Below are 12,097 nucleotides of genomic sequence, written 5' to 3'. Positions count from 1 at the left end.
TCAACGTGTCAAATGATGGCGGTAGACATGAAGGTAAGAGCATGAAAGAAAACAGAAAGAAAACAGAGCCCTTAGGGAAGAAGTTAAGGTGTTAAGGAGTGGGCAATCAGGTGAGAACTTAACTTGCATATCTATTTTTGGTGTATAATTGTTTTTAGGGGTGTGACAGTGATTAAGTGCTTATTTTTTTCTGTAGGTCCGGGTGGTATCGAACCGATGGGCCAATGGGTCGGTAGGAGATTTGTCCTTGCCTGATGATTTCAATCTCCCGATGGGGGACCGACAAGGGCTGGAGTTGCTGGAGACCAGGCTGATCCAGGACACCGAGCTCCAGGAGAGACTGTGTGCTCAGAAATGTATATAGCCATTGCTTTTTCCGGGAAGGAGCAAGACACGTTCAACTTTGACCCTGTTGTTGCGACCGTTGTCTCGGATTTACATTTACTATGTTACTTCTACCCCTAAGTCCAGGTTGGAAATGCACATTTGTGACTACACTGGGCCATTAAGGGTAGGTTTAGTGTAGCTTAACTTCTTCCAGTGAGAAGTAATTGGTAGCTTGGTAAACTATATTTTCAGAGTAGCTTCACCAGCACTGTTCCTATCCTACTCTTACAGTCAGTGTCCTTAGGAACTGGGCTTCATATTGATGTGACCCAACAATGTATCCAAGGACTTCATGGCCATAGTAGGTGACATTCTCATAAAATAGGAATACATTGCATTTTATGAAAATTATGATCTCTGTTTTGTTGAATGTTCACTGCCACCCACTGTTTAAGCAAAGAACTGAGCATCGAATCAGCATCAGCCTCTCTTGCTTGCAAAAAAAAATGGAGAGCGAAATGCACCATTGTGTTTATCTAAAGGTTTAATCAAAGCTTTATGGTGAAAAGATAAGAGCGGTCACCTGGTTTTGGAATTTAATCCAGTTAACAATGCCCTTTTAAGTAAAGCATATTAAATGTGGACTTTGCTCTGATTAGGGTAGACCTTATTGGAACAAAAACATCTGATAATTTATGCTTATGTGTAGTTAAGGAAGAGATTTTTAGTGGCATGTATAATATTTGCATGCATGTGTATTTTCAATCTGTGGATGTATGGCTCCTTGTGTCCATCTCTTTGCTCAAGCCCTTGCTGTTGCTAGGCAACCTATCCTCATTTACTACAGTCCCTTATGGCCTGCAGAGGGACAGGGCAGGTGGGATATACCATTGTCTTACTTTGTGTAGGGGAAGGATGCTTGTCCCTGCCTATAATATTGCAGCCTCGCTGTTTCACTTCCTTGGACATCCAAGCCCTATCACCCCTTTGTCTGACAGTCCACTGCAGCCAGATCCAGAGATGGTAGAGTCTACTTTATTCTGTTGAACTTCAAAGTACACCTTTCGACTTTTCCAATGACCTTTTGCAATACACTGACACACAGAGTGTCAACAAGAGCAAATCATGCATTCTCTTTAGATGTGTGTTGATCATTTACCTATCCACAGACTATGGCAGATCCTGACTCCCATTCAACCAAAACCAGTCACTAGATTTCTGGGGTCAGCCCCCCAAATCAGATTATGAGTTAGCTTTTTTGACTGATCGAGGGCCTAGGTAATCCCCCACCCTAGGGTCATTATTATAAATTATCATTAATGGTATGTTTGGTTCAACAATGGTCTGCTCTAGTCAAACCATGGGAATATATTTCTCAGGCCCATATGGCCATTTAGTACCAACTGCTTGGTTCTGCTTTACTCCTGTCTTACAAATGCATTAAAATATAAGAATATAATTATTATGTATATATTGTGTGTGTGTTATGTGGGTCTCTAAGTTTAATGACAGTTTAATGACAGTTTAAAATGCATTAGATATAAGAATACTGATTATGCATATTATGTATTGTGTGTGTGTGTGTGTGTGTGTGTGTGTGTGTGTGTGTGTGTGTGTGTGTGTGTGTGTGTGTGTGTGTGTGTGTGTGTGTGCATGCACAGGCCTCTGACCTTTTTATCACACTGTAACCTTCACACAGTCTTTTGACAGTAAATAAAGACCAAGGTTTTAAAAAATCTGGACAGACAGAGGATTTAGAAATGAGCGGATTACTCACTATCATGAATATAAAACCACGGCTTGATAAAAACCCATCTCTCACCAGCCTATGGCCTTGCTCTCTCACACCCACATCTGCTAATTATAAAATAATCCTTAGGTGTATAGCCTACATCTCCTGGGATAATACAGTGCTTCGGAGTAATTAGTCTACTATGAGGTATTAATTACACAAGTAGTTTAATCAAAACGTGAAGGGGATGAAGTAAGAAATCTGCTATGAGTGATGAATTGAGGCCGATTGGAGCCACTTCAACAGTTATTTTTTTCTAGGTGGGTGGGCTCTTGTAGTAATTTTCCTACATTGGAAGTAGTTAACGCTATAAATGCACACTGTACTGTGAGATATAGTCGTAGGCCTAATCAATAACTAAGACACGAAAAGGGTTCTCATAAAGGAGACAAATGCGGCCCTGTGATGTTCAAGATCTGCAGTAGATCGAGGACCATCTGAGAGTCATCCCACCCGTAGCCTATCGAGTAGACATCAGAGGGGGGTTCTAAAATGGTACAGTCTCTCCGAAATGGGTGTGGTTGAATCGTGTTTACGAGATCTAACGTTAGCAAGCGCAGACCGGGTGACTTAATCTGAAACTACGTTATTTTATTATAATACTGCAATTTAGAGCTTTGAATACAAAAACACCTCATGCGAATATGCATTAGGCCTATTGCATGTTTAAAAAAAAAAATTGTGTACCAATGGGTGGGTTTCCTGCTCCTCTGGCAAGATAGCCCAGTCGCTTTTAAATTATAATTTAAATTTTTCTCTCAAGAGTTTAAGCCTCTGTGTTTGTCAATTTATTTAATAATTCATTTTTTGACGAGGAGGCGACGGTCATTACGAAGCGAGGGAGTGAGGGGAGAGAAGGAGGAGGAAGATATCCGCGAACTAGCAGAGGAGGAAGGAAGCGAGGATCACGAAAACCACAATCAAGAGAAAAACTGAGTCACAAAAAAGCTATTTACTAATTTCATATGGTTCAATGCATTTTCTTTGATGCGTGGACAGATTGCAATTGTGTTCAATCCGCTCCAACAAAGATGTTTTCGAGTTTATGAAGGTCTCGGGCGTAGAAAGGCAAACCATTCTGAAGAGGAAACGGGAACACAACAGCAGAACTCATCTTTTCAAGGGGTCCAGTCAAACGGAGATATGGTGTCTCTGTACTTCGATCTAATATTTATTTGATGTGTAGCCTACAGTGGAGATTCATTGAGCAAAAATCTAGAGAAGACAAGGAGCCGAGAGGATATTGAAAATATCTGCATATTTCTGTCCCTATATTGTTTTATTTTCTAAGGAAAAAGGGGCCAATAAACATCCCCAGCCTTTTTGAAACATTAAATCCAGACTGTATTCGAGAAAGACTACCAACCTCATCGGAAACATTACCTAACAGGTAGCCAGCCATCCATTATAAAATGCTGTCAGAATTGTCATGGATGTAAGATGGCTGGATGATGTAGCCTACCAGTGATGGGCCTATTCATGACTAGGCTCATCATTTCGCTGAAATTATATTTCAACTGTATGTTTTGGTAGCCTAAATATAGACATATGGACGAACCTCCCCACTGTACCAAATGTTTTTCTATTTGCATATAGCATAGCTTGCTGTACATTCTTGCGATAACCTATATTAACACAGGCAACCCCGTAAAGTGTTTGCATATTTAGCGGCTTGGAAAAATTACACGGTTGCCAGGGTGTCAGTGCCATTAACCACGAATGCCATGGGTTTACTGCTATAATCGTGGAATTATGGCCTTTAATTCATCAAGTAGCCTAACAGCTATCTATATCAAGTAGGCTCCATACATTTGTGGGTACTGGGTAGGCTACTGTTGCTTGTAGTGAGGGAGTAGCCTAGCCGTCTGAGCTGCGCCCCAAGGCCGATGTAAGCAACCTATTTGTTGATGAGGGAGGGCTATTCTACAGTGTCTATGCTGCAATTTGACCTTAAAATGGATTTGACATTTTATGCAAGGAATTTATTTAGAATTCTATTATAGAAAATGATGCTGTAATGCACTCAATCCAATAAGGCTAATATAATGTGCTTATTACTTTAGCACTCTTGGTTCGCTGTGAAATGTCAACCGAATAGACCAAGCAGGCTATCGTTTACTGAGCATGAACATAAGGGGTGGGGCCACACTGTATTTTGCATTAATTTTTTCCAAATGAGAAGCAAGTCTTTGACCTATAGTTTTAGGTAGCTTCTGTCTGTCAGTTGTCATGGGTAATATATTGTCTTTGACCTATAGTTTAGGTAGCTTCTGTCTGTCAGTTGTCATGGGTAATATATTGTCTTTGACCTATAGTTTAGGTAGTTTCTGTCTGTCAGTTGTCATGGGTAATATATTGTCTTGGAGAAAATGCTTAATAAGCTATTATGGTGACATTGATGGCCACCTCTTCAGCACAGGACATGTGCTGAGGTCCACAACCACGTATAGTCAATAAGGATCATTTACATCCAGCCCTGCCTTGTGTTTTGCATCATTTTATACATCTTTCAAAATGATTTTACTAGTGGACAAACACTTCTTGAACCAATTCTACCAGAAATGCTCCCTTAAAATGATGTTCTTGAGGGAGGGTTAGGAACTGGAACGTGTGTCCAGACAACAACGGAATGGGTTGGTGACTGCCTGGCAAGGTGGATTGCATTGCACATACTGTCCAGAAAGCATTGGGGAAAGGAGGAAACCAAAAAAGGGCCATTTCATGATATCAGTGGGCGATGGTGTATCATCCCATCCCATGATGCCCAGTCCTCTCCTCTCCCACCCTGGTATCTGATGGTGATGCACCACCACCAACCCCTCAGTGCTTTATTGGCTAAATGAGCAGCTGTGCCAGGAGACTGGGACCCACCAATTTCCCCTGGTCGCCTTCCATTAGTGCTGTGTGATCCATCTGGTTGGAGGTTCCCACCGGGAACAATGACCCAGTTAATTTCTCCTCTCCCTAGCCTAGTAGATGGTGATGATGTGGATGTTCCTGTTTGTTTGTGTATGTGGAGTTGGAGGCCTTTAATAACATGGCACATCTGATGTGAGTGTTAGGTAATGTTAACATTGAGGCACTGGGATTAGAGGAAATATGGAAAATGTGAACACTAAATGTGATATTACCTGACACTGCTGTATGGGCAGTGTATCTGTCTGTGAATGCATTTTATTTTTTTACAAGTACCGGTACACCGCCACCGAAAGAGGTACAGTATCGACAGGGATGCAAATCGAATGTGCAAAGCAAAGTACAATGGTCAGAGGTATTTCATCGGTGTCTTAACGGATTTGAATAGGCCCACAAACTCATGCAAATACTAGTGCCAATTTTTGAGTAGGATTTGAATGTGAAACCTCTCTCTTCGAATTCCCTGTGCATGTAATCAAAAACACGTCTGTAGTGCTAATCATGTTGATATGGAAGTGTATGGTACAACAAATACTGTTTTGGTGAATTTAAATAATACAAATAGGCCTACCATAGTATTTTCAGTCACATTCAACTGTGACGGTAACAATCGAGGTCTAGCGGGCGGGAAATGTAGTAATTTGTAAATGTAGTTTGTGATAATGCTAGTGTCAGCCATTTTCAGTGTATTTCACTAGATGATTGAGATCTTGCTGTAAAATAGTTTTAATTCGTTTTGATACTGCAGCTTAAACAATGACATTTTGTGTCCACTAGAATCGACCATAATCGCAGCAATGTTGAATCATTAACAAGTCCTTGTTAAAACATAGTAATAGCCAGATAATAACATAGTAATTATGCAAATATCCACTGGCAAATTCCAAATGTAATGATAGCTATGCTAAATAGAGATTCAAAATGTCATTTTTATTTTATTTATTCAGGTAGGCAAGTCAGTTAAGAACAAATTCTTATTTACAATGGTGGCCTACCCCAGCCAAACCCTAACCCAGATGACGCTGGGCCAATTGTGCGCTGCCCTATGGAACTCCCAATCACATCTGGTTGTGATACAGCCTAGAATCGAACCAGGGTCTATAGTGACACCTCTAGCACTGAGATACTGTGATTTAGACCGCTGCGCCACCCGGGAGCCCCCTTTTAGAACACAACACAAACACGCATACATTTTGTTCAATGTGCTTGTAATGAATGATAAATGCCTGCCTGCCTGCCTGCAGTAATCCTAATCTTGTTTCTGTGCATTAAGTGGTTCGTGGATATCAGAGAGAGCCCATTAAATGATGAAGCTCTCTCTCAGATTATACCAGATTAGAGATTATTCTCCACAGTTAAACCAGACAAGGCTGTACTAGCATAAATATACAGATTACAGAGCTTTACGTATTTTAGATGTGCTATGTTAGTAAACCGTGCACTTAAAATACTGAATTAAGTATTATTTTATATGCCCAATTTACTCTGATTCTAGCTGCCGCTCTGCAGCCATGTTTGTGATGGTGTTAAACAACTAGCCTCCAGGTGAAATATGCCAAAATGATTAGGATCAGATCAAACCCATTGATCAGGTTGAGACCAGCAGAGGACCACGAGACCTCTGATGTAGTTGGAGTCGATTACTCACCATGATAACACTGCAATCAAATCATGCAATCTGATACGCATGCCATGTACAAACATAGCGCATATTACATTACAAGCAGATTGGTTTGTTCTGACGCAGGCACTGTCCATCATTCTAATTGGACATTTCTGCTCTTAGATGGAATCCTAATTTTGAACTTGATATCTCAGTCTGGGCGATCTACATGAATGTTTTAAGTTTAAATTCTCATGCTGTTTTTCCATCCTTTGTCCCCACCAGGTGACTGACTGAGTGACAGAGGACTTCGACGAGGCCAGGGACCAATCCAAAATGAGCGAGCTGGAGCAGCTGCGTCAGGAGGCGGAGCAACTTAGGAACCAGATAAGAGTATGTGTGTCAGAGAATGTTACTGATCTGGGCACACATTTACAAAGAGTCCCAAAGGCTAGGCATGCTGATCTAGGATCAGTTTTGCCTTTTCGATTACAGGATATATCCTAGATCAGCAATCCTACTCTGAAACGCTTTATGATCTCAATGAAAGCAGTAAAACCATTGGGTCTAGAAGAGAAGGGGGTTGGTGGAAAAGGGAGTAGGTCTAACACACCATATTGAGAGGTGGGATATTTGCCTGGGTGAGATTGAGAGAGATTGCTGATGCTTGTCTAACCACTCTCTGTCTCTTAGGATGCCAGGAAAGCATGTGGGGACTCAACCCTGACACAGGTATGTATCACAGATACCCACATAAAAGAGAGTATGGCTGTGTTTTGACAGCCAGCCAAATTCTCATCTTTTTTTCAATAATTGATATTTTGCCCAATCAGATCAGCTCTGTAAAAGATCTGATGTGAAAAGATCTGATGTGCGAAAAAAGATCAGAATACAGTGCACTACATTGACACAGTAACCCTGTGATGAACTTGTCTTCTTTACATTGCTTTTCTGTGTGTTTGTGTGTCAACCAGATAACGTCAGGTCTGGATCCCGTGGGGAGGATTCAGATGCGGACGAGGCGCACTCTCCGTGGCCACCTGGCTAAGATCTATGCCATGCACTGGGGCACAGACTCTAGGTGGGTGTAACGTTATGCCAACCCATGAGGGGGCTTCTCCCTCTCTTCACACTCTCTCACTCATATACCACACATGGCGGTACAAGTGGTGCTTTTTTTGATGAGGTATAACACAATGGCTCTTTGTCTCCGCAGGCTCCTGGTCAGCGCCTCTCAAGATGGAAAACTGATCATCTGGGACAGCTACACCACTAACAAGGTGAGATCTGCTCCCAAATAACAACATCTCCCCTGGTCTCACCAAGGGGCCTGGAAAGGTTGACTCACTCTCAGCAAACTAGGCAGCCTTCAGGGATTGGAAATTAAATGGGAGCCGACTGTGTGTTTTGACTCATCTCATACTTCTACTTACATCATAACCTACCAGAGTCACTTTGCCATTCAAACATTGTAAATTATATTATGCAATGGCTCCCCCTGAAAAGATTCCACAAATTCAATACAGAGGAAGCACAATGAACTACTATTCTGCTCCTGCTCTGTCTGGATGTGGACTTGGGTCTGGACTCCTGCCTGGCCCCGTTTACGATACTACGCTCTCCTTGTCCATGCCTTTATTCTGTGACACACAGTGACCAACTCTTATCCCCCCCTCCAGATGCATGCTATCCCCCTGCGCTCCTCCTGGGTGATGACCTGTGCGTATGCCCCCTCTGGTAACTACGTGGCCTGTGGAGGTCTGGACAACATCTGTTCCATCTATTGCTTGAAGACCCGCGAGGGCAACGTCAGGGTCAGCAGGGAATTACCCGGACACACAGGTGAAGAAGAATTACTACACACAAATACCTATGTGACTAAGCTTGAGTCATTTTGTGTTCATTTTTATTGAGAAATCATGGAAGTGTCTTAGCTAGGTTATGTGAGTTTATTTGATCCTCCCTGATTCTAACTTCCCCAGTGACACTACATATGGTTGTGTATGCAGTTCAGTTGAGTATTCCTACCTGTTCCCTCTCCCACTGGGATCCCCAGGTCCCAAACCCCTAAACAAGGAAGACTTTAATTCACATGGCTAATTAGTCACAGGGCAACACAATTATAACGAGCTGAGACATCAGCCTGAAAACCTAGTGAGTCCCTTAGCTGTGTTACAGCGCTAGCTCACCTGGGGCTTTTAAATTACTCACATTCGGGAGTACGGGTATTGTTGAAATGAAGTCTTCCTCCTCGATCACACCTACAGCATCATTTCGCAAAATGGTACGCAGCATCATCTGGATATGTGTGCAACAAAAGTTCCAACATTCACGTTCTGCTACCATTTCTGTCAAGCCGTCTACGCATACAGTCTGACGCACACACACGTTCAACGTATGCACAGCACAGAACGCACTGCAACTGCGTCTGCAACTCAATGCTGCAAGGCAAACGCAGCATTCCATTGGAAATGAATGTACTTCTGGTGTACCAAAATGTAATGAAGCTGTTTGTGTGATGGAGGCGTTAGTAGGAGCACCATACATTGATATGGTGTGGTCAGTGTTCTACTAGATGTTTTTATTTGTGCTACAGGTTACCTGTCCTGTTGCCGTTTCATCGATGACAACCAAATCATCACAAGCTCAGGAGACACTACCTGGTGAGTCCTGATGGATCGGTAACCAAGGCTGATGGAGAATGCAAATATAAATATACTACAGTATATTGTCTATACGTAACTAGCTATGAGCTAGCCTAACCTTACACTCAAAATGATCTGATAGCAGTTGTTAAATCCAGTGGGTCGCTCTTCTGTTCTCTTACCCAGTGCACTGTGGGACATCGAGACAAGCCAGCAGACCACGGTGTTTTCTGGCCACAGCGGTGACGTCATGAGCCTGTCCCTGTCTCCAGACTTCCGCACCTTTGTGTCCGGAGCCTGTGACGCCTCCATTAAGCTGTGGGACATCAGGGACAGCATGTGCCGACAGACGTTCACGGGCCATGAGTCTGATATCAACGCAGTCTGTGTGAGTGTGCTGACCTGCTTTCTGGTTCATGTCATGGCAGTAAGCCAGGAAACCATACTCTAAGACATGTCACCTTTCCCAAAGTCCTTCATGTTAGCTGCACTAGCTAATTCTGAGTGTCTAATGTACCTAATGCTAGCTGATATAACCCATGGCTGTCACTCCCTCTCTCTCTCCTCTACAGTTCTTTCCCAACGGCAGCGCCTTTGCCACCGGCTCCGACGACGCCACCTGCAGGCTGTTTGACCTGCGCGCCGACCAGGAGCTCAGCCTGTACTCTCACGACAACATCATCTGTGGCATCACCTCCGTGGCCTTCTCCCGCTCCGGACGGCTGCTGCTGGCCGGCTACGACGACTTCAACTGCAACATCTGGGATGCCATGAAGGGAGATCGAGCAGGTCAGTGGGGTGTGGTGGGGTGGAGTAGGAGCGAGCGCCTGTCATTTAGCTGGCAGCCATTGTTGTATAGTTGTGTCTGGCTATGCATCAGACCCGTGACTGAAAACAACTGATCAAAAAGGGAACGTTATATCTTCTAATTTCATTGAGATGTTAGACTTCAATTCACAAGCTGATCTCAGTCAAATGTAAATCAACCCTCAAAGGGGTCCCCGTGTTAACAGTTCAGGGGTATTTCAAGATGGTAGATTGATGATATAGCTAACCAGGACCACCATATATTAACACTTGTTTGTTTGTCCCTCTCTGTGTCAGGAGTGTTAGCCGGCCATGACAATCGCGTGAGCTGTCTAGGTGTGACTGATGATGGCATGGCGGTGGCCACTGGGTCCTGGGACAGCTTCCTCAAGATCTGGAACTGACAAGTTACCTGAGCCATGCACACACACACATTACACACACACACATAGACACATACATACAGACACACACATAGACACACACACACATACCCACACGCAAACACAATATTGATCATACAAAGTATTCACATCTCACATTTTGGTACACATAGTTTGCACACTGTATTCACACTGTACGTAAAGATGTACACATACACACATACACATTAAAACATTGTACATAATATATATATATAACGCCAATTAGGTATGAGTTTACACAGACACACAAATGCCACTTGCAATTGTACATGTTACCAATCACATTGTATGCAGGAAGAGTCCACCAGAATTACAAACAAATGCCCACACTACCCACAACAGATATATAGGTACACAGTACACACACAGTTATAATACATTTGTAATTGGAACTACCTTTAAAGACGTGACCAAATTCAATAAAATCCTGACATATGCTAAACTAAAACACGCATTTGAAATGTCACAATTTACCAGATTTTTCAACACAAATGTATTCACACACACACACACAAACTTTAAGTGCATGCACACATACATGCACACACACACTTTAAGTGCATGCACACATACATGCTCACACAAACATACAAAAATATATACATGCACACACATCTACAGTACATGTTTATTTCTGAGTGAAACTCCAACTCTTGAGCTAAATGGGGGAGACAATTCTGTTTTTCGTTTGTTTACTCTGAAGTCCCAAATATCCTTAAATCTGATTTTCTGTGCTACAGTAGGTTTGTGTGTCTCTGTAACAGGGTGAAAAAAGTCACAGTTGAAGGAATAGAGAGTGATGGGCTGGAAAAGCATGGTAATAAGTGAATCCAATAACACTCAAGACACTACAGACAGGGAGATAGAGAGCAGAAAGAATGCCCAACTTTCCACAGTGACACTGTTAAAGGAAAATCAAGATAAACCAACAATTCTTAAAGTTTCTTCTGGCTCAAACAAAATGCTATCATGTAGTTACTGTTTTTATAGATATGTACACCCACATATATAAGTAAATATATGATAGTTTTGATTTTGATGTTTTTGTTGTATTAATTTTTTACGCCTATTTTATTCATGTTTTCCCTGTGTGCCTCAGATACACTTTAAGGATAATTAATAGAGAATAATGATGAAATTAAACTAAATGAAATCAATAAAACGAGAGATTCATAAGGTGAGCGAGATTATCAAGAGACAACTCTCAAATAAGCAGGGGGCAATATTCATACTTTGACTTTGTCAATATATTATGTCAACTTTATGATGGTATACATTGTACATACTATTAATAAATACACGTAGCCTCTCTTGCCAGTTTTGGCCAGTTGTGTACTTCTTTTTTAACATTGTAATTTCTGTGTTTAAAACCATGCATGGTAGTTTTCAAGGGAGATATATGGGGATCCTGTTCAGCACACAACTTCAACATAAACAGTGAATTTTACATGCTTTGATGACCCAATTTAACCTTGATGAAACCTACCTGATGTCCAGATTTCTGCTCTAATTTCTCAACACACTACTTACTATAGACTGATTAATGATATAAATAGTTACTGGTCATTTTTAGAATGCTCAG

General features: G+C 42.0%; 1 protein-coding gene across 1 annotated transcript; it reads left to right on the top strand.

Annotated features, from left to right (window-relative positions):
* The first annotated feature begins 2,633 nt into the window (after positions 1 to 2,633).
* LOC112257774 (guanine nucleotide-binding protein G(I)/G(S)/G(T) subunit beta-2) lies at positions 2,634 to 11,832 on the top strand. Its single transcript, XM_024431606.2, has 10 exons — positions 2,634 to 3,509; positions 6,924 to 7,031; positions 7,332 to 7,370; positions 7,613 to 7,719; positions 7,855 to 7,918; positions 8,318 to 8,480; positions 9,235 to 9,301; positions 9,470 to 9,671; positions 9,856 to 10,072; positions 10,388 to 11,832. Exons 2-10 carry the CDS (start codon positions 6,975 to 6,977, stop codon positions 10,492 to 10,494), a joined length of 1,023 nt encoding a protein of 340 aa, XP_024287374.1. The 5' UTR covers positions 2,634 to 3,509; positions 6,924 to 6,974; the 3' UTR covers positions 10,495 to 11,832.
* The last annotated feature ends 265 nt before the right edge of the window (positions 11,833 to 12,097 follow it).

The sequence above is a fragment of the Oncorhynchus tshawytscha genome, linkage group LG09 (genome assembly GCF_018296145.1).
Source record: "Oncorhynchus tshawytscha isolate Ot180627B linkage group LG09, Otsh_v2.0, whole genome shotgun sequence".
Taxonomy (NCBI): Eukaryota; Metazoa; Chordata; class Actinopteri; order Salmoniformes; family Salmonidae; genus Oncorhynchus; species Oncorhynchus tshawytscha.
Note: the sequence above shows the minus strand (reverse complement) of the source record. Positions and strands in the feature narration are given on the sequence as shown.

Coding starts and splice junctions, on each gene's coding strand:
- LOC112257774 (XM_024431606.2), top strand. CDS start 6,975: ATGAGCGAGCTGGAGCAGCTGCGTCAGGAGGCGGAGCAACTTAGGAAC. Junction 7,371..7,612: donor GGGACTCAACCCTGACACAG/GTATGTATCACA, acceptor TGTGTCAACCAG/ATAACGTCAGGTCTGGATCC. Junction 9,302..9,469: donor AGCTCAGGAGACACTACCTG/GTGAGTCCTGAT, acceptor TCTCTTACCCAG/TGCACTGTGGGACATCGAGA.